The sequence below is a fragment of the Podarcis bocagei genome (assembly GCF_964188305.1).
Source record: "Podarcis bocagei genome assembly, chromosome: 5".
NCBI classification, from domain to species: domain Eukaryota; kingdom Metazoa; phylum Chordata; class Lepidosauria; order Squamata; family Lacertidae; genus Podarcis; species Podarcis bocagei.
Window position 1 is genome coordinate 85,827,765 of NC_138129.1, and position 23,494 is coordinate 85,851,258.

At 42.8% G+C, this 23,494-nt stretch overlaps 1 protein-coding gene across 8 annotated transcripts in view; it reads left to right on the forward strand.

The window, feature by feature from the left end:
* The window catches only part of KCNT2 (potassium sodium-activated channel subfamily T member 2), a 233,659-nt gene that overhangs the window by 118,147 nt on the left and 92,018 nt on the right, over positions 1–23,494 (forward strand). For all 8 annotated transcript variants that reach the window (XM_081194326.1, XM_081194323.1, XM_081194328.1 and 5 more), the window contains 3 exons: positions 19,184–19,364; positions 22,283–22,447; positions 23,129–23,265. In XM_081194326.1, the coding sequence (XP_081050452.1) occupies positions 19,184–19,364; positions 22,283–22,447; positions 23,129–23,265 (483 nt within the window). The remainder of the gene's footprint in view (positions 1–19,183; positions 19,365–22,282; positions 22,448–23,128; positions 23,266–23,494) is intronic.

Here is a 23,494-nt window from a genome sequence, read left to right on the forward strand (position 1 = left end):
GATTGTTCCAGTTTGTGAACGTTTTTCTGAAGCCAAACATCCGTCACGGCTTCCGCGGCTTCCAATTGGCTGCAGGAGCTTCCTGCAGCCAATCGGAAGCCGCGCCTTGGTTCCCGAATATTTTGGAAGTCAAACGGACTTCTGGAACGGATTCTGTTTGACTTTCGAGGTATGACTGTATATGGTTCTCCCTCAGGGTCCCTTCCAACTCTATGATTCTGTGATTCTATTTTTTTTATAATTTTTTTATTGGTTTTTCACAAATTTTATAAACACAAACATTACACAATAAAAACAAACAAACACATAAACAAACATGTAAAATTTCAAATGCTTTTTTCTTAAACCTTACTTCACCGACTTCCCCATACCTCCCCTTTCTGCATCCCAATTTCCAAATTTGTTTCAGCAAATCCTACCCCTTAATTTTCTCATAATTTTCCCCTAATCTTTTCCTTTACTTAATCTTTTACAGCTGTAATCCCCTTTTTTCAAAAACCTCAACATTTTAACATTCATTAATTTTACAATGTTTCTTAAGATAAATTTTAAATTTCTCCCAGTCTTCATCCGCCGTCTCTTTCCCCTGGTCACGGATTCTGCCGGTCATTTCAGCCAGTCCCATGTAATCTATCACCTTCATCTGCCATTCTTCCAGGGTTGGTAGATCTTGTGTCTTCCAATACTTTGCGATGAGTATTCTTGCTGCTGTTGTGGCATACATAAAAAAAATTCTGTCTTTCTTTGGCACTACTTGGCCGACAATGCCCAAGAGAAAGGCCTCTGGTTTCTTAGGGAAAGTACATTTAAGTACCTTTTTCATTTCATTATATATCATTTCCCAGAAAGCCTTAATCTTCGGGTACGTCCACCAAAGGTGGAAGAAAGTACCTTCAGATTCTTTACATTTCCAACATTTATTATCGGGCAGATGATAGATCTTTGCAAGCTTGACTGGGGTCATGTACCACCTGTAAATCATTTTCATAATATTTTCTCTTAAGGCATTACATGCCGTAAACTTTATACCGGTGGTCCACAACTTTTCCCAGTCAGCAAACATGATGTTATGATTCTGTGATTCTAGGATGTAATCCTGAAAATAGAGCAAACAGTATATTTAACAATTTTAATGCTGTGAGCATTTTAACAAGCTTCAGATTGAAGGAAGCATTCCACACCCACACAGAAGTGGGGGCATGTCTATGCTTGCAGAGTGCAAGCTGTGTTTGTTACTGTGCTTCTATAAATAGGGCATCTTCCATCAACTCCTCTTGACAGTCGTAGTAAATGACCCCCTTTTCCTAGCGTTACCATTGTTGCGTTGTGTTGGCAAAACTGCAGAAAAGTAAAGAGGAATTGTATTCTTTTCCCATGAATCACCAGCCAGGCAGTCAGCTACGCTGCAGTTTCAGAACAGTCTTAGGCAGGAGTAAAAGACAGAGTCCTATTGATGCTTCTCATTTCCTCCTAAAGCAAGCAGGGCAGGCAATCAGAAATACATCCTTTGGTTTGGAACAGGAATATACATGAAGTGAAAAGAATGAGGAAAATAAATGTAGGAGGATACCAGAATTCAAGGTTTGATTTCTACTCTCCCTTTTCCATGGTGCATAGCAAGCACTCTGAAATAAAAATAGTACCTTGGGTACAGTTCTGTTCTTTAATGACATCCTGGCCAGATTCTATTCTATAGCTTCAAAACGATCAGTGTTCCTAAATACAGATAAAAGTTTATAGCACGGCATTGTTCTTGCTCTGCCAGTGCAAGTTTGCATTATGAAATGGTGTCAGCAATCAGGATCCTTCCACTGGTCTTGTGCTATAATATAGACATCTAGATCTGCATATACACCTTAAGGTTCCATTGCGATGGTTTTTCAATTTTAATTGATAACTTGAGTGGCAAGGATGCTGCTTCCCTATGGCTGTGCCTTATGCTTTCCAAGTAATGCATAAAGTGTGGAGATCATGTGGAAAGTTGGCACCAGAACTCCAAATCAGGATAGTGAATTTTCCCATATCATCAGCTCCTCCCATATGCACAGCCTGAGAGTTATTTGGGGCTCACAGCTGTCCATGGAGGCTCAGGTTAATTCTGGGTCCAGGGCAGCTGTCTATCAGCTCTATCTGGTACACCACCTGAGACCCTACCTGCCTGCACACTGTCTAGCCAGGATGGTACATGCCCTGGTTATCTCCCACTTGGACTGCTGCAATGCACTCTGTGTGAGGCTACCTTTGAAGGTGACTCAGAAACTACAACTAATCCAGAATGTGGCAGCTAGACATATAATACCTGTCCTGAAAGACCTACATTGGCTCCTAGTATGTTTCCGAGCACAATTCAAAGTGGTGGTGCTGACCTTTAAAACTCTAAACGGCCTTCGCCCTGTAGACCTGAGAGAGCGTCTCCACCTCCATCATCCAGCCCAGACACTAAGATCCACCTCCAAGGGTCTTCTGGTGGTTCCCTCATTTTGAAAAGTGAGGTTATAGGGTACCAGGCAGAGGGCCTTCTCAGTAGTCGCGCCCACCCTGTGGAATACCCTCCTATCAGATGTCAAGGAAATAAACAACTTCCTGACTTTTAGAAGACATCTGAAAGCAGCCCTGTATAGGGGGGAAAGGTAAAAAAGGTAAATTTTAAAAGGGTGAAAGGCAGCGAGTGGCACTGTGGTCTAAATCACTGAGCCTCTTCAGCTTGCCGATCGGAATCCCTGTGATGGGATGAGCTCCCATTGCTCTGTCTCAGCTCCTGCCAACCAAGCAGTTTGAAAGCACACCAGTGCAAGTAGATAAATAGGTATGGCAGGAAGGTAAACGGTGTTTTGTTATGTCAGAAGTGGTTTAGTCATGCTGCTACATGACCCAGAAAACTGTCTGTGGACAAACGCTGTCTTACTCGGCCTGAAAGTGAGATGAACACCATACCCCATAGTCACCTTTGACTGGATTTAACTTTCCAGGGGTCCTTTCCCTTTTACAGGGAAGTTTTTAATGATTGATGCTTTATTATTCTTTTGTATATGCACCCAGAGTGGATGGGGCAACCCAGTCAGATAGGCGGGGTATAAATAAGTTGTTGTTGTTACATTCACAGGTGCTTTAAAAAGATCTGGATATTCGAAAACCTAATAATATAAATATAATTTTTCTTCATATTGTATGTTGCTAACGTTGATATTGTATGCAACCATAAGGAAACAGCATTTGGGGTAGAATATGAATCTGCCCTTAGAAGCCTATGCTTGCCTACTTTAAAAGAAAACTGTTGTGCATATATACTGTATTTTTTGCTCTATAAGACTCACTTTTCCCCTCCTAAAAAGTAAAGGGAAATGTGTGTGCGTCTTATGGAGCGAATGCAGGCTGCGCAGCTATCCCAGAAGCCAGAACAGCAAGAGGGTTTGCTGCTTTCACTGCGCAGCGGTCCCTCTTGCTGTTCTGGCTTCTGAGATTAAGAATATTTTTTTTCTTGTTTTCATCCTCCAAAAACTAGGTGTGTCTTGTGGTCTTATAGAGCAAAAAATACGGTAGCTACATCATCTAGGTGGTGCAAGGGTACAAGTCAGTTAGAGAGCAGGAGTCACCAGTGGTTGTGGCATCAAAGCCTAGAGACGGCTGCAGCTGACGATAAATCCGTCAGCCAGCTAAGGTCTCAGTCATGTCATTCAATTAATTCAGTCATAACAGGCAGGGTATTTTCTTTTAAATGTGTGTGTTTGTGTGCGTGCCCTGATGCACACAAACAAGCTGTGTGACTAACAGCTATTCCGCTCATATTGCAAAACATAATTATGTTTTGGTCGAGAGTTTTTGCAAAGTGATCATTAGCTTAGCTTGTTTGCTCTAGAAATAATACTGCTTGTTGTCTCTTGTTGCTATCATCATCCCTACTTGCTTACTAACTTACTTACTTATTATGATAACTTAATATACTGCCATTCAACAACAACAATGTACTCAGGGCAATTTGAGTACTCCCTTATAGCCTGTTTTTTTCATAGTTAAATTGTGAGAGGAATAAAGGAAAGCCTCGGGTTTTAAAACGTCGGACGGTAATCTAATCTAATTTTTGTGATGATGTCCAGTGATCGCTCTGATTCTGGAAAGAAAGAAGCCTTCTTCAGGCCTTCTGGTGAGGGGATAAGTAAACATTCAATGGTTGGTATGCAGAGCAGTATGCTAGCTTTGCCTTTGAAGGTGACTCGGAAACTACAACTAATCCAGAATGCGGCAGCTAGACTGGTGACTGGGGGCGGCCGCCGAGATCATATAACACCGGTCTTGAAAGACCTACATTGGCTCCCAGTACATTTCTGAGCACAATTCAAAGTGTTGGTGCTGACCTTTAAAGCCCTAAACAGCCTCAGCCCAGTATACCTGAAGGAGCATCTCCACCTCCATTGTTCTGCCCGGACACTGAGGTCCAGCGCCGAGGGCCTTCTGGTGGTTCCCTCATTGCGAGAAGCAAAGCTACAGGGAACCAGGCAGAGGGCCTTCTCGGTAGTGGTGCCCGCCCTTTGGAACGCCCTTCCAGCAGATGTCAAAGCGATAAACAACTACCTGACATTCAGAAGACATGTTAAGGCAGCCCTGTTCAGGGAAGTTTTTAACGTGTGATATTTTACTGTATTTTTTGTTTCTATGGAAGCCGCCCAGAGTGGCTGGGAAGGCCCAGCCAGATGGGTGGGATATAAATAATAAATTATTATTATTATTATTATTATTATTATTATTATTATTATTGCCATTTCTGTGGAAAATGGCAGTTTTAAAGTGCATGGAGACCCTCTATCAGTGCAGAAGTCTCCCCACTTCCAAAGCTCACCCTTCTCACTCACCCTAGTAAGTTAGCACTTAAATCAGTACAGTGGTTCCTCGCAAGACGAAAATAATCCGTTCCGTGAGTCTCTTCGTCTAGCGGTTTTTTCGTTTTGCGAAGCAACCCTATTAGCGGCTTAGCGGATTAGCGCTATTAGCGGTTTAGCGGCTATTAAAGGCTTAGCGGCTTAGTGGCTAAAAGGCTATTAGCGGCTTAGCGGCTTAGCGGCTTAGAAAAAGGGGGGAAAGTGAAAGAAATCGCAAGACTCACAAGATGTTTTCGTCTTGCGAAGCAAGCCCATAGGGAAATTCGTCTTGCGAAGCGCATCGAAAAACGGAAAACCCTTTCGTCTAGCGGGTTTTTCGTCTTGCGAGGCATTCGTCTTGCGGGGCACCACTGTATGCCTAAACTTGGCTGTAAAAACCAGTATCTGCATGATTCTGACTGATCTCCTGTGGGTTGAAGGCTTTCCGCTTGTTGGGGCTGCCATTTTGAGTAGCCGGTTGCTGTGAGGCAGTTGCACGTCATGGTTGCAAGCATGGCAGGAATGGTCAAACCAAATACACATTTGTGGGTTGGGACAGACCGCAACTTTTATTTGGTTATACAGTTGGAAAGCCAGTCCACATTCTGATTCAACCCTTGCCATTGGTATAGCATTTCCGCCAATTGGTTGGGAAGAACCCAAAACAGCTGTGGGAATTGTCCAGTGTTAGATCCCAATGTGGTACAGACCAGGCAATTAAAAATCTGGCTATAATTGGCAACTCCAGTGCATTTTAATGTGTAGCCTCAGAGGTCAACAATATGTCATTTTGTGGAGTTTAGTAGTCTTTGTTTTACGTTTGCATTGCAGTTCCTCACTAACAGACGCAAGACCAAGGGAACTAGGACTTTGATCCTAACACCACTTAGCTGGGTTTAAGCTCCTCTGATCAGTAGGACTTACTTCTGAATAGGCGTGTTTAGAATTGTACTCAATTAAGAACTGAGTTACAAAGAGCTAGAACTTTTCTCTTTCTGACTACTTTTTGAAGGGCAATGAGGTTGTTGCGCTGGTGGTCCTTCCCAGCTACATTTAAAATCTTGGATTTCGCTATCGATTTTTAGGGGCAGTTCTCGCCTTCCTTCCTTGGGGAGATTATAAATAGCTTCGCAGTTTAAATTAGAAAAATGAGCTCTCTGAAGGATGTAGTGCTTCTCTCTGCCCTTTGCAGAAAATATCTACCATTTTCCTCTTTTCCTTCCTTCCATCAGGGGAGAAAAATGGAGCACAGAGCAATGGATGGAAAGAGAAAAACGCCCCACTTTCCACTCTCCCCCTCACACCTTCTGTACTTCTTCACTTAGATGGGGGAGATTGAAATGAACCCCTCCATGTGCTGACATGGTCACAAGGCCATGCCGCCCAACCGCATGCTTCATAGGACAGATTATGATATATATAGAAAACCAAAGATACATAACATAGTAACAAACAAAGAAGAGATTTGGGCAGCTGTGAGAAGGTGAGGATTTTCAGCCTCCACAAATCCTCTATAAGGAGGGTATGCGTTGCGCTCGGGCCCCCAGGCATCTCCCACCTCCTGGTGTGAGCAGGGCTATGCCCTGTTCCACTCCGGTTGGTCGTTTTGCAATCACTTGGTCCCTAAAGCCAATGGCTTGACTTGGGGGTGACTGCAAAACATTATTTAATCCCTGCGTGATGTTTCCTGGACCTCTTTGCCTTCACTCAGCGGATCACCCCCACCCCCCTTTATCTGGTGCGTTGGCCTTGCTATGGAGGTTGTTGGTCACCTGTTTTGCAATGGGGGCCTGGTAGGATTTTTTTCTGTCTGGCAAATTGGCAGAGCCATTTGGTTTTTGCCTACTGCGTCACAATCGCCACAACTTTGTCAGGTTGGGCGGTTATGCATTGGATCAGCAATGTGTGGGGAGGGGAGATGCGGCCATCACCTGCCCCTCCAAGCTCAAGGGTATTCCGTTAAAGGAATCAGGGGTTGGCCTAGGTCTTGTGCGAAACCCTGTGGTAGGGGCTAGGGCCATACCAGGACCCCAAGGGGGCACCGGGGCGAAGTCGAGTTGGTTCGCATCGGCGGGGCTCCCTCTGGTGGTGCTTCACCCTTTTATCAGATTCTTTGCGATGCGGGTGGGAGTCTGATATAGTTTGGATGATTCCAATGCCTAAGCCAATACCACTCACATTCTGTATTCAATAAAGTTATGGCTTAAATTTTGCCAAGTAACTTAAACTAAAATCCCATGTCACTGTGTATTCATATTTTAGGGGTGGTTGGGGGTCTTGAAGCGCAACTGCCCCATAGGAGCAAGATCTACTGAGAAGAGTTGCTGTGCTCATTAGGCCTGGCTCCCCAGAATAGGCCCTGCATCTTCTAATAAAGAGTTAACTTCACATACTCAGTGTGATTTATTGCTGGCTGGCTCCCTGACACCTGCTCCTATTCAAATAAGCTCTCATCTGCACCTGTGCTGTTATCCGCATATGTGCAGCCACTGTTTTGAACATACATAGCTTAACTGCAGTGTGTGTTTTGATATCCAATGGAACCTGCATCAGACAGAAGGATTTCTCAAGAAACTACAGAATGCATATGGATGGTGTCTAAAGGCATGTGCACTCGGCTTCAAACACCGGTGATGGGCGCACACTGGAGCTGGAGTAAACACTAATGTGTACATGACCTTTGCACCAGAACGAAGAGCTGACCAATCCTATAGCAACAAACAGATGCTACAGCTGTACACCAAGTCCACAAATCCAGATAACAGTTGCTTGTGACCATCTCCTCTGAAAAACTATCAAGTTTTCCACAAATAAGTTACTCGGTTGCTTTCATCAGGACTAATTTTAGCTGGATCATATTCAATCACTGCCCTAACGATCTAAACAAAAGCCAAGGGCTGGATTAACAGCCTCTCCATTGAAGCTGTGCCTGGATGATTCACACTGAAATAGACCCTTGCCTGACACAGCAAAGAGATTGAACAATCACAGCGAAGGCTGTCACCGATATCCCTTATCTTGAGGACGTTCTCCAAATTGCAGGGCTTGAGTGCCCAACAAAACGCCACGAATGTTCTTTTTATCAGAACATCTCCCACTCCCATATCGGGCTAGAGAACATTTTGCAAATGCGGCGTCTTTTATTTTTGTACGTTTCAGATCTGGAGTGCCAAGTGTGGGGAGCTGCGCGGGATGCAGTAGAAATTGCTCCATGATAACATGTTTCCCATCACTTTAGCTTTCAGATGTATCTTTTCAGTATGAAGATATTTCATAGATCGCTGTTAGCTTTGAAGATCTCCACTTTCTAAAAGAAGAAGAGGAGGAAACCAGAGCTGTTGCTATTAAGAAAGAGTGGTTGTGAGTAATTTTATCGGTGAAGAGATCATTTGTCCAAGGACTGAGAATGAAAGAAAACTTGGCTATCATCTGAAAGCAATCACTGAACATCCAGCTTCCCCAAAGCAACAAAATGATTTTGCCATCTTCCTTAATATGCTTAGTAACAGATTTTGAAGATGGCTTTGTGGGAACGGCACCATACCACACAGAACAAAACTTTACCGTGTGCATTAATTTTCTTAAAATCATTTAATTTTCTTCACCAGTTGTTATTATAGAGGAAGGCATATATACATATGTGTGGTATAAAAAGCCATGCTTGCTAATGAGATGATAAAATGTTATGGCAAAATGTTTTGTTGAAATATAAATGAATGATAAGGACTCATTTCAGATGTGCTCCCTTTCCCACACTAGTCTACATGTGCTGAAATGAAAGAGTTGGCTTGCAATTTACAGTCATGGTTCAGTCTTCATCACACAAAGATGATCAAATATGATCCAGTTGTTTTTGTATGTGGGATGTGCACATGATTTTTCCCATTTCCCATAATCCTTATGCCTTTCTCTTTCTGGTGGAAGAGAGGTAGAAATGAGACAAATTAGAGCTGCAGAAATATGTTTGTACGCATGGGTCATGCCACAGAGCTCTTGCAAATTTTAATACTTGTTTAGAAAAGGGGGGTTTCAAAATGCAATAGCTTACATGATAAGCAATCCAGCCACCTCAGTCTGTCTCAACTTTCTATGAATGGGAACATTTGATCACAAGGACTGAACCCATATCCCATTGTATACTGACTGTACTAGGAGAGACAACCAGTTCTGGAACAGAATCATAGCTCTTTGAATTCTGTTACTCATGTATGAATAGAGACCACAATTTGGGAATGTTCTCAGTAGGAAAAAAAAAGAAATGCCACCTTCCTGAAGTCTCTGTATCAATTAAAACCAGACACGGGTGGCGCTATGGGTTAAACCACTGAGCCTAGGACTTGCCAATCAGAAGGTCAGTGGTTCGAATCCCCGCGACGGGGTGAGCTCCCGTTGTTCAGTCTCAGCTCCTGCCAACCTAGCAGTTCGAAAGCACATCAAAGTGCAGTAGATAAATAGGTACCGCTCTGGCGGGAAGGTAAACGGTGTTTCCGTGTGCTGCTCTGGTTCACCAGAAGCAGCTTAGTCATGCTGGCCACATGACCCGGAAGCTGTACTCCGGCTCCCTCGGGCAATAAAGAGAGTTGAGTGCTGCAACCCCAGAGTCGGTCACGACTGGACCTAATGGTCAGGGGTCCCTTTACCTTTACTTTAGTGCAAGAGGAAAATCTGTGTGTGTGTGTGTGTGTGTGTGTGTGTGTGTGTGTGTAAGAGAGAGCGAGAGAGACAGACAGACATCTTACTGTAAGCTAAACTATAGCTTACAACAAGACACGAGACAGAACATAGGTTAGGAGATACCGGTAAGTTTGTAGAGCTTCTGATGAAAGGTATATTGTTAGTTCAGATCATGGGATGCACAGGTTGTTTGTTCCCTCATGGTCCCTGGAGTCTTGAGTATCCTACCACCACAAATATATTTGCTTAGCTATATTTCAGCAGAAACTGGTGTCCAGGACTTTGACTAAATTACTTATTTACGCTTGAAGGCAAAGCACACTGTGGTCATGTGTAGAAATGTGCTTTCCTTTCTGAGCTTCGGAAGAACTTCAAGGGGAAACAGTGTTAGTTTTGTATTGCTTCCAATCATTACCAGCTGCACAAAACTTATTTTCTGAACCAGGTAATTCTCTCACCATCTGCTGCTGCCAATAGAAACAAGAATATATGTTGTTGACACATGTCTATTAGACTTTTTGGCTAGTAATCGTCCTAAAGCATCACTAGAAATTGGTTCAGAACCATTCATTATGGCATCTGCAGGCGTGGCAATTTCTTCTGAAAGCATATTTTACTCAAATGACCTTTTTGAATAACTTTTAGAAGCAGGCAGTGCATTCTGATTCAGCTATGTTCTTGTTTTCTGTCTCTGTGGCATTCCTTTTCTCACTCTGAGGTGCACATTTCATAGAATTGTAGGGTTGGAAGGGACCACGAAAGTTATCAAGTCCAACACCCTGCAATGCAGGAATATTTTGCCCAATGTGGAAATTGAACCCATGACCTTTGAGATTTAGAGTCTCATGCTTTACTGCAAAGATTTAGTAAGCCTTCTGGTTTTAACGCCCTCCCCCTTTGTCTTATTTCCTGTCATTGAGGAAGAACTCCAATTTCTCCCCCCCCCAATAGGGTTTTTTTATGTTACACTTAGGAAAGATGTACTTGCAAAAGAAAAAGATTGGCAAGAGGTTTGGTGTCAATACAGAATGAAAGTACCTCTTTACGGGAACTAGATAAAGATTTCGGTAAATAATGACTCAATGCTCCAAAGTTCAGGTAGTTTGTGAATGTGATTATTTTAAGAGGTTAGTGGTATCATTCTTCCCTCTCCTGGTGCTCACTTCTTCCTCTATCTCTGTGTATTACTTGCTTCTGGGTGATAACTGCAGTTCTTTTGGAATTATTTGCCCTTGCCTTAGGGGACAAAAGTTGCTATAACACTGAGTTAAATCTTCTCTATTTCTAGGACATCTATATTTCTAGCAGCAAAATAATAATAATAATAATAATAATAATAATAATAATAATAATAATAATAATAATAATAAAACATGAAAGAACAGTATACAGACTTGAGTTATCATTTCAATCTTTTTATCTACAGTACTGTGATTTAGTTAAAGCAGCTTACACATATCAGTAACAAGATGGTGCATACCCACAGGCTCACAGTCTAAAAGACTGAATGCAAGAGGAAAAGAGCTTGGAAGGGAGGAGGAAAACAGCAAACCCAAACACTAATTCTACAGCTACAGTGTTCTCTTAACAACCAACTGTAATGGCAAAGAGAGGAGAAACCAAAAATTGCTATTTGCTCAGCAGAGCCTATGGGAAGCCCTGTAGTTCCATCTCTCATTCTGCTATATTTTGTTGGAACTTGAGCCATAATTTTGAACAACCAATTTTTAAATTTCTGCACATGCCTGCGAGCCATGCTACATGTGTAACACATTACATGGGGAAGTTGCCAGGCTTTGTCTGAGCACGTGTTTCTTGCTGCTGTTTCAGTTCCCAAAACCTTTAAGGGAAATTCAGCTACAAGAGACAACAGAAGTGTGTGTGTGAATTTGCTAGCAGCTCATCCTTGCCTATGAACATGGGCAGCTGGTGGCTGTACATGAAAGTACCATTACTAATGCCAGCTAGGGAGCTGTTTCTTGGATACGATCAGGAAGATTCCCAGAGGAAGAAGACTGAAATGTTACCAGAGCCATTTGGAACTCTGGCCACATAAAAAACAACAACAAAAACCCTTGTTTTCAGCCATACTTCTGAGGTAATGTTTGAGTTGGCTGTTATTTGGGTACAAACATAAACACTTCCCCATTCTGCCTTAAACATTCAAGAAGGTTCCTTTCAAGATCTTGAAATAAAATGCAGTACTCTAGAACTTTCTTGTCACGGTGCCCTCAAATTCCATAGGGCATAGAATCTTGGAACCTCAAATCCTTTTCTCTTTTTCTTTTAAAATTTATAAAACATAACTTTACTGAATTTATAGAAATCACAACCTTATTTTGGGGGTTGCCGCATTTGCTTCCAAACTGATAGGCACTTAACTCTCCAAGTATGTTATTGTTGTTGTTTAGACATTTAGTTGTGTCCGACTCTTCATGACCCCATGGACCAAAGCACGCCAGGCACTCCTGTCTTCCACTGCCTCCCGCAGTTTGGTCAAACTCATGCTGGTAGCTTCGAGAACACTGTCCAACCATCTCGTCCTCTGTCATCCCCTTCTCCTTGTGTCCTCAATCTTTCCCAACATCAGGCAGTTTCCAGGGAGTCTTCTCTTCTCATGAGGTGGCCAAAGCATTGGAGCCTCAGTTTCAGGATCTGTCAAGTTTGTTGGAATAATTTCTAGACATTATCTAAAACTCAAATTAAATAGTAATCTACAGGCAAACCGGATCTTCTCACATTATGCCAGTGATGTAGGAACCAGTTGTCCATTGCAAGATCCCATTCTCTTCAGATGAGTGTCTATATTTCGGAATGACACAGCAGGGCCACTTGCACAGATCTCTTCACCTTAATTTCACCTTCTTTCATGGGGATGCGGGTGGAGCTGTGGTCTAAACCACTGAGCCTCTTGGGCTTGCTGATCAGAAGGTTGGCAGTCCGAATCCCCACGATGGAGTGAGCGCCTGTTGCTCTGTCCCAGCTCCTGCCAACCTAGCAGTTCGAAAGCACACCAGTGCAAGTAGATAAATAGGTACCACTGTGGCGGGAAGGTAAATGGCATTTCTGTGTGTTCAGGTTTCCATCACAGTGTCCCATTGCACCAGAAGTGGTTTAGTCATGCTGGCCACATGACCCGGAAAGCTGTCTGTGGACAAACGCCGGCTCCCTCGCCCTGAAAGCGAGATGAGCACCGCAGCTCCCTTTGACTGGACTTAACTGTCCAGGGGTCCTTTATCTTTTACCTTTCACAGTAGGATTTTCAGCAGGTGGGACCCATGTTCTTGTCCCATGTCGTATGAGTTTGCCTCGGTGGTTTCTTTGGCGATTAGGTAACATGAGCCAGTCCATCAGCGACATTTTCATTTCATCCCTTAGTTTCTCACTTCCTCTCTCCCTTTCTTTTCAGACCTTTTACTTCACTACAGTTATTTCCTCTTCAACCACTGCCTAATCTGATACTGGTTTGTACCTAGGATTATAGAAATGCCCACAGTTCCCCACCCCCACCCCGTCTAAATCTGCAATCCTAACCCCTTTTACTTAGGAGTAAGTTCCACTGAATTCAAGAGGACTTACATATAATTATAAATGATTAAACTTGCACAGTTAGTCTCTCTTGGCTGTCACAAAATTGGTTAGGATGCTCTCATTCCCTCTGAGCCAGGGCTTTTTTTGAGCCAGAACTCACTGCAACTCAGTTCTGGCACCTCTCAGGTGAGCACTATTGCCCCTCTAAGAGAACAAGGGAGGTGTTCATGGTGAGTTCCAACACCATTCTTTCTAGAAAAATAGCACCGATGGTAGCTTAGCATAACTTTCCCCCCTTAAACTGCGGCACAGAAAGAGTTTATTCTACTGTATACTGAGACTGTGTATCTTGGGATATACAAAAGAATAAATCTGCTTTAGCTATAACCTGTTGACGTTTATGAAAAGCCCTGATAACTTTGCCTAAGGTCAATTGAGTCTGAATTGGGTATATTCACAGTCCAGAGAGAACCTGGCAGTCATGGTCTTCTGAAATTTATGAAAAGACCTGTTAGCTCTGCCCAAGGTCAATCTGAGTGGAATAGGCGCATCCACAGCCAAAAGAGAATATGGCAGAACACTGGGCATAATTTTTTTTTGGGGGGGAAAGAACAATTAAAAAATGAGCATAAATTAGTTTCATTGGGGAAACGACAACAAAAGAGGTATTTCTGCCATAGGTATCCAACCTTGTCTACAGAATTGCTTATGTAAATGTTGGGATATGGTATAAAGGCAAGCTATTAGATCCAAGTTTGCCATGCTTGAATTCCCTTCCAATAAATGGATTGCTGACTGACTTCCTGGGGATAAGATGGAGGGGAGGGGATATGAAGTATGCTGCAGGCTTGAATGAATTTCTATATACACACTAGAATCTGAATACTGCCTAATTTTATGCTGTGGGCAAAGTCAGTGAGCCATCATAATCTTGATCAGACATAAGCTGCCTCTTGGTAGTGCATTGCATATTTCCAATCCAAATAGCATTCACTGAACAAATCCTGCCTGCTCGGGAAAATGTTTCCTGCTAAAATAGTACCATTAAGACTGCATGTGGCAGTCCCATTATTTGGATGTGGTCTTTCTGTGTCTGTTGCTACCTGATCCTTTAACATAGTGCTTCCCAAAGTGGACGATACCACCCCCGGGGGACACTGGAAGGACCCAGAGAGGCAGTAGTAGACTTGGGGGGAGCACTGAATAAAAATAAGGGGGTGGTGGAAGCATAAGGAAAGAAGAGAAGGAAATTTTGAAAAACCGTTCCACCTGTTATGTAATGACACCACCAGGTTGGTTCACCCAAGCCCAGGGGTTTTCCTGGGCTTGGGTGAACCATTTTCAGCTTCACCGAGGCTCAGGAAGTGGATCATAGCTTGTCTGCCTATTTACAACTTCATCTTTCTTTACTGTGTTATAGGATGGAAGTCCCACTTCTGACACATCCTTTTATGGGACGCGGGTGGCGCTGTGAGTTAAACCACAGAGCCTAGGACTTGCTGATCAGAAGGTTGGTGGTTCGAATCCCCGTGACGGGGTGAGCTCCCATTGCTCGGTCCCTGCTCCTGCAGTTGGAAAGCACATCAAAGTGCAAGTAGATAAATAGGTACCGCTCCGGCAGGAAGGTAAATGGCATTTCCGTGCACTGCTCTGGTTCACCAGAAGCGGCTTAGTCATGTTGGCCACATGACCCGGAAGCTGTACGCCGGCTCCCTTGGCCAATAAAGCAAGATGAGCGCCGCAACCCCAGAGTCGGCCACGACTGGACCTAATGGTCAGGGGTCCCTTTTCCTAGGATGTAGGTAGACATATTGATACAAAAAAGAATGCAAATTTGTTACTGCATCTTCATTTGTTTGCTTAAAGAAGGTAGATTTCTGGGGGGCATTGAGTAATTTTTCTCAAAAAAAGGGGTGGTAGGCCAAATAAGTTTGGGACCCTCTGCTTTAACAGAAGGTAAAAAGAAAAAGAAAAGGTAAAGGACCCTTGGACGGTTAAGTCCAGTCAAAGGTGACTACGGAGTTGCGGCGCTCATCTTGCTTTCAGGCCAAGGGAACTGGCATTTGTTCACAGACTGCTTTCCGGGTCATGTGGCCAGCATGACTAAACCGCTTCTGGCACAACAGAACACCATGACGAAAACCAGAGTGCATGGAAACATCGTTTACCTTCATGCCACAGCGGTACCTATTTATCTACTTGCACAGACATGTTTTTGAACTGCTAGGTTGGCAGAAGCTGGGACGGAGCAATGGGAGCTCACTCCGTCGTGGGGATTCAAACCCCAGACCTTTCGATTGGAAGCCCAAGAGGCTCAGTGGTTTAGACCACTGCACCACCCATGTTTACCTTTACTTTTACCATTAACAGAAGATGCTTGGCATTGAACATTGGTCCTTCTGCGTGCAACATGCATGCTCTACCTGAATTATAGTCTGTCTGCACAACATATGTCATATGTATAGCATATAGGACTGATCCATATGCCATGGAGAGCAGAACACCATAAACCAGTATTATATCGGACTTCCGGGTTGGCGCCTCCGGCAATGACCAGCCCAGAATAAGGTTAAAGAATATGTTATAAGAATAAGGTTAAAGAATATGTTATTTATAATATGACAGAAAATAGAGAAAGATGGAAAGGATTTGCTGAAACAAGTACTAGAAGTGGGACACAAAAAGGGAGGTGTGAGGAAGTTGAGGAAACAAGGGAATGAAGGACAGAGGATGGAAAAGGAGGGATGTTTTTAAATTGTTTTTGTTTTGCTTTGTTTATGTGTTTAGTTTAATGGGTTTAGGGTGGGTTTGTATTGTTTATATATTGTATTGTTTTTGTTTTTTCTTGTTTTTTTCTTTTTCTTTTTTTGTCTTTTCTCTCTTTCTTCTACTTTTTTGTAACTTTTAAAAGTAATAAATATTATTTTTTAAAAAATAAAATAAACCAGTATTATATCTACTGGTAAAATTACATTTCTTTGTAAGGATTTCTTACAAGTGCATGTGCATCACACAGCAAGCATAATGGCTTGCTTGTACAAAACAATTCTCTGCAGAGCTTTCATTTCACCTCTTAACCCTTTTCTTACAGAAGCAGTTTGTGCATTTAGCCACAAGTCATTGTGATTATCCGTTGGGTGATGTGTTATTATGCATATGTATCAGTCCTTTGCAGATTCATCTTAATATATGAAATTCACTAGCAGTTGCAGTGTAAAAGTTAGGCATTTCAAATAAAGTTCATTTGAAGAATTGATTTCCATTGTTGTGTACGCAGCCCCTGATGTTCTCTGCTAAGCATAAATATAGCATGTAGAAACTAGGAATGAGGCAAGTTGGCTAATTGCATTTGCTCGCAAAATCCATATCCATGCCCATTCTGTGTCCATTTTTAAAAGCCCTGGCAGCTAGTCTTTAGCACCTGGTAATTTTTACTCACCTGGTAATTTTTATTCACCTGGTCTTGCCTCTGGGGCCACACAATTCTACCTAACTGAACAAGGGTCATAAGCTGATAATAATAGCATTTCTTCACTGCACAATCAAATTCACAGCATTGATTAACAAAATATGGTGGTTTAAATCCCTAAACATGGCTGTGATGCAGCAAGTTCTCTAACAGAAAATGTAATTTCTCTAACAAAAAATATCAGGAATGGGGAGAAAATTACGAGTCCCTTGTACAACTTTTATTCCAGCTGCTTAGTAGATCCTACCAATTCCAATGTGTCTATCAGCTTTTGAGATACAGTGGTACCTCGGGTTAAGTACTTAATTCGTTCTGGAGGTCTGTTCTTAACCTGAAACTGTTCTTAACCTGAAGCACCACTTTAGTTAATGGGGCCTCCTGCTGCCGCCGCACCGCCGGAGCACGATTTCTGTTCTCATCCTGAAGCAAAGTTCTTAACCCGAGGTACTATTTCTGGGTTAGCGAAGTTTGTAACCTGAAGTGTATGTAACCTGAAGCGTATGTAACCCGAGGTACCCCTGTAAAGGGGTAAAAGGAAAATGTGTTAATATTGAAATACATGAGTTTTAAAGACACCCAGAAGTCACTTTTAAAGAACACACAGAACATAGCATGAAATGGAGTACATTATTTATTTAAAGTTTTCTTTTTTTCCTACCCTGCTCCTTTGGTCCTATCTAGAAAAACGGCAGTCTGCTATCTAAACTGATGTAGCACAAGAAGGAAAAGTATTTGCAGGGTGGGGGTACACTTGAGTACAAGTTCTGAGAGCCCCTCAGCATTCATCCTGATTAGCTTGCACAAAACTTAACGAAGGTTACATTATATCCCGTCTTTATTGAGTATTTGCTTTGCTTTGTTTGTGGGGCTGCTATACAACAATAAGTGTTTGTATTTGCTTGCAGGGTGCTTACAATTCTTCCGTCACCTCACAATTTTTAGTGCATTCGGGGCCGTCTTTACCTGGGGGTGCAAGGCGTGCAGGGCACCTGGGCGCTGAATTCTGGGGGGCGCCAGCCCCCTGTTGCTGAAGCATATTGTATTGAGCTGCTTTGCGGCAGTGGGGTCAGCGGCACCTTTGACCCGACTGATCTTGCACCACCTGCCTGCTAATGCTGCTGCAGGGAGAGTTCTCTGGAAAGCCTCACTCACCAAAGCCGGGATGAAGGAATGGGTTTCCAAAACCCAAAACTGACTGTGCAGGCAGTTTTTAAACTGCACCAAAATCCCCATTTCTCCTTAGCTAAAATGCATAAACTTTAGCCGTTGAGCAAATGCAAAACAAGAACACAGCTCTCTCCCCTTATCAGTTTGACGGCAAGACTGGCCTTGACTTTACCAGTAGAACAGACATATCTTATGTCCTGACCACAAATGACGCAGAGACCCAAGTCTGGGACTAACGCCAGAGAATGTTCTCGGAAGTAGTGACCTCTTGCTCCAAGATAGGAGTACGAACAGGAATATCCTTTTATGGTCAGAAGTACAGGAAGGAAGATCCTTTTATGGTTGAGAGTACCAGAGCAGGAACATATGTGATGTCAACCTGTGTACGTACGCCAACGTGGTTGGGCTCCGAGGGGAGGAGTGAGAGGGTGCCTGGGGGATATATAAACTGCATGAAACCTGTCATTTCTTTGGACTTGCTGTGGACTAATCATGCAAGTGCCTTCTGCTATCCGGAGAGCAGAATAAACTCTTTCTTTGAACCAACTCAGTGTCATTTTGACTTCCTTCCTCCTGTCCCGGAGCAACGCAGACCCAATCAGTGAACTCCAATAAGGCTACAGGGAGGAGGGGGAGTGACAGGAAAGAGGGAGGGACAGACAGAAAGAGAACGCGCCTATCTAGCGACGGATGCGCCCACAGGCTCCGGAACCTTCCCAAGAAGAACTCGTGTATGTGCGCTCGCAAGGGCCCTCCCAGCTCCTCTAGAAATAAGGTTGCTCCCACAATGAAAGACTGCCCAAGATGGCTCCCTTACGCATGCGCACAATGCCCGCCCGTCTCATCTTTCAGACACCTCCCTGTGACCATAAGCGCATGCGTGGAGTCTTTACACCGATTCCCAATGTGTTCCTTGTCTTCTTTAGAAAAGCTGGTTTTAAACAAAGCACACACACAAGCTCCTTTTGGAGCCATGCATTTGGAGCGTTATTTATCAAAAGATGATAGTGACATAAGGCATAATAAAAGTTAATTTGGGGTCTATACTAAATTTGGGGGCGCTGGGTGGATCTGTGCACCCTGACGGTGCATATTCTAAAGGCGGCCCTGAGTTCATTTCCACAACACTTTCCAAAAGCACAGAAAGCCCTTTTTAAAATGTGGACTCGTTGCACCAGGGTAACAGAGTGCATTTATTCCCCAAACCTAAAATTCTGATGTGCAACTGAATCCCTCCTGCAAAATACTGACATTCTGGAGCAGTTCCTGGCTACAAGTTCTTCTAATGGCCAGGTGGGGAAGAAAAGGAAAGAAGGAACCAACATTTTCTGCCATGTTTGTGAATTGTGAAATATTACTATGTTGACAACAAGTATATTTCGATGTGTGCCAAAGATTTGATCCCCTTCCAAGCATAACTGTCCTAGTATGTATCTACCCCTAGTTACAGGTGTTGTTTTTGTTTTTATTCATTCTTTTCTTTACATAGTATTTGTGGAATTCAACATCTGGAACGAGCAGGAAACAAGCTGACACTCTTTGACTCCCTTTATTTCTGCATAGTGACATTTTCCACTGTGGGCTTTGGGGATGTTACTCCCAAGATCTGGCCTTCAAAACTGCTCGTTGTCATTATGATCTGTGTTGCCCTTGTGGTGTTGCCAATACAGGTAATTTTTTCCCCTCGTTATAAAAAAGGGGTGGGGTAAATAGGGATGCATTGTTAAAAGTGAAATGTCCATTTTACACCATCTTTTCAACATAGCCATATACGTATTCTTCCATTTATGTACAAAGCATCAGTTTCCGGTGTTTCCTCTTTACTGGAGAAGGTTTCTGTTGACATTGAAACAAGCACTGAATACATTTTTCACATCTGCGTGGGATGAGTGAGCTTTTGTCTTTGAAGCATGTATGGATGTATGCAACTAAATCATATTCCGTGCAGTCCCCTTGAAATCAATGGAGTTATCATGCCCACTGATTTCCCTTGGTCCACTCTGAGTCTACCTTGGCTAGTTTAAATCCCTAGATCCTATACCTTACTTTTGGAAGAAATTAGTTGTTGTTACTGAGAGGTATTTAATAAATTAAAATGTATTTAACTTGTATTCTGTATTTCTTGTTTAGTTTAAGAGAGACTGGACGAGGAACCAAAAATACCTGTTTCAGAAGCAGAATGTGTGTGTGTGTGTGTGTGTGGCTGATTCCTTGCTTCTCCTCACTCCTAACCTGAAACCCCACCCCTCTCACACACTCACTTCCCTTTCATTTATTTATTTATTTTCCAAGCGCATCTCTGGCTGGTTTTAATTTCAATCCAGATCTTTATTGCTTAGCCGAAGGCATCGCGAGTCATTCGACAGTGCAGTAAAAATGTGGAATGTGATTAAAACATAAACTCGTTGCATCCACACAGAATGATGCACTGAGTTCAGAAATTTGATACAGATTGGAAACAATTATTTTTTAAAAAAACTTCACTAGGAATTTAATTTTCAATGTTTATTTCATCTTTAACATAAAACGCAGGTATAATATTCCCCACTCCATACGAGACAGGGGGAATTGGACAACCACAGTCAACCAATTAATTACTTGTATTTATTTAGGATATTTGTTGGCTATTCTTCTGCAAAAGCTTCTCAAATCAGCTTACAGTAATAAAAGCAATAAAATTCTTGGAGGGATTCTTTGAGGGAAGCCATGACTGTTTAAAGTGGTATGATACTGCTTTAAATGTATGGTGCAGCTGTAGCCTTTGATCCAATAAGGAGTTGTGTGTTTCTGCACACAAGGCACAAGCGCATGAAGTCATTGCAAATTAGAAACCCTGGGCATTTTGATGGTGGTTCTTGTCAATGATATTTGCTTAATGATGAGGATTTCTTTAGTATAGTTCCACCTTGGATCCCAAACGTCTTGGATGTTTTGGCTCCCGAACGCTGCAAACCTGGAAGTGAGTGTTCCAGTTTGCGAATGTTCCAGGTTGAATCCTGACAAGACAGAAGTACTGTTTTTGGTGGACAGGAGGCGGGCAGGTGTGGAGGATTCCCTGGTCCTGAATGGGGTAACTGTGCCCCTGAAGGACCAGGTGCGCAGCCTGGGAGTCATTTTGGACTCACAGCTGTCCATGGAGGCACAGGTCAAATCTGTGTCCAGGGCAGCTGTTTACCAGCTCCATCTGGTACGTAGGCTGAGACCCTACCTGCCCACGGACTGTCTCGCCAGAGTGGTGCATGCTCTGGTTATCTCCCGCTTGGACTACTGCAATGCACTCTACGTGGGGCTACCTTTGAAGGTGACTCGGAAACTACAGCTAATCCAGAATGCGGCAGCTAGACTGGTGACTGGGGGCGGCCGCCGAGACCATATAACACCGGTCTTGAAAGACCTACATTGGCTCCCAGTACGTTTCCGAGCACAATTCAAAGTGTTGGTGCTGACCTTTAAAGCCCTAAACGGCCTCGGTCCAGTATACCTGAAGGAGCGTCTCCACCCCCATCATTCTTCCCAGACGCTGAGGTCCAGCGCCGAGGGCCTTCTGGCGGTTCCCTCATTGCGAGAAACAAAGCTACAGGGAACCAGGCAGAGGGCCTTCTCGGTAGTGGCGCCCGCTCTGTGGAACGCCCTTCCAGCAGATGTCAAAGAGATAAACAACTACCTGACATTCAGAAGACATCTTAAGGCAGCCCTGTTCAGGGAAGTTTTTAACGTGTGATTTTACTGTATTTTTGGTTTTATGGAAGCCGCCCAGAGTGGCTGGGGAGGCCCAGCCAGATGGGCGGGGTATAAATAAATAATTATTATTATTATTTGGAACCCAAACGTCCGATGGAGCTTCTGTGGCTTCTGATTGGCTGCAGGAGCTTCCTGCAGCTAATCAGAAGCTGCACTTTGGTTTCCGAACATGTTGAAAGTCGAACGGACTTCCGGAATGGATTCCATTTGACTTCCAAGGAACGACTGTATTAGAAACCCATAACAGTATAATAAACTCCTGGCATCATTTGCAGTTCTTTATGATTTAGCCTTTGGCAAGCATGCACACTGTGCTCTGTGGCTCAGGACATTTCACCCCACAATCTTGCCTCTCCTATCAAAGCCACTTTTCACATTTGGAAACATACCTTTCAGTTCAAGGATTGTACTTCTTCAGAAGGCAGTTGGAAAACCGTATCAAAAATTCTAGCTTTCCAAATGCAAGTAGATTAGGCTGTAGCCCAATCCTCTGTCTGAAGTCCTACGTTTGCATAACTAAGAAGCTTTACTGTGAAGGGAGCCTATAAACCTGTGAATTTGGATTTGCTTTTTGCTTTCTCATAACATATATATTATAACTCTTGCTGACAGTTCTTCCATGCATGACTATCATTCACGGAGTGCTGAATCAATGTGTGAATCGCATATGTGAATGAGCCATAAATCATCAGATTAAAACACCACAAATAAAAGTTTCTAGGCAACTGGACCATAAGGTCTCTCTGTGTCTGCTCTGTTGGCTCCAGGGGATCTACATATTTGACATTTGCACTGAAATATACATAAATCACTCTTACCTTTCCATTTTTTATTTTTTATTTTGCAGTTTGAACAGCTCGCTTATTTGTGGATGGAAAGACAAAAATCAGGTGGAAACTATAGTCGACACAGAGCTCAGACAGAAAAACACGTGGTGTTGTGTGTCAGTTCTCTTAAGATTGACCTCCTCATGGATTTCCTAAACGAATTCTATGCTCATCCTAGGCTACAGGTAATCCAAGCAGATCAGAATATCAGTTGAGGCAGAAATCTCCTGCAGACTATCTTCTAAAACGTTTAGTTCAGGCATGACTTGAAATGTTCATCTTGGCCAGCTTCACTAGACCAGCAGCTTTAGGTAAATCAAAAGTCAAGCAGCACGAACAAAAAACTATGTTATTCCAGATGTTCAAAACCGATAGAGCACCCAATTTTTCCTTTTGTTTGGGGTTTCTGGAGCTTGTTCAGTGCCCGTAGCTATTTCTATTTTTATTTTGGAATGGTGAGATGTCTTTGGGAACATGTAAAATTCATGTTTTCTTCTGCAGAACCGCAGATTGTTTTCCATGGCATTCAATGCTTAAAAAAACCCCAAACACTTTGCTTTGGGAAGTGATTTGAATTCATCACAGCGTGGCGCATAGCTTTCTACTTCAATATCTTGCTGGGCAGCTTTGCCATCAGTGAAATCACCGTGGAACTAAATAGCATGGGACCATTTCCTTTCGTTTCCTTTTTTTAGAGAACCTGAAAGTTAAAATAAATTACCTGTCATAAATGTTCCTTTCCCACCACCAGATTTTTCTCTACTAAAAGTTTTAAAAAACAAAACCGTGTTCTACTGGCAAAAATTATATCCATATAGCATTCTCTTTTGCTCTTCCTCTGTTCCTTCTCATATGTGTTTTTGCAGGACTACTATGTGGTCATATTATGCCCCACTGAGATGGATGCTCAGGTTCGAAGAGTGCTCCAGATTCCAATGTGGTCCCAAAGAGTTATCTATCTTCAAGGTTCCGCACTGAAGGATCAGGATCTGCTAAGAGCTAAGTAGGTCAAAAATATCAGTACTATTCTTTCTTTCTTTCCCCCCTTTCCTTTACTGTTTGTTACATTATTTTTATCTTCATTAATAACTGCTAGAGGCAAAATGGAAAGCAGGAGTTGCTTGAAATCTTATATCATTGGGGATAGTCATTTCTCCTAACAGTGTCAAAAAACAATGTTTGAAATTCTAAGGATTAGCAAATCAGTTTTGAATTTTACTGGTCCAAAATTT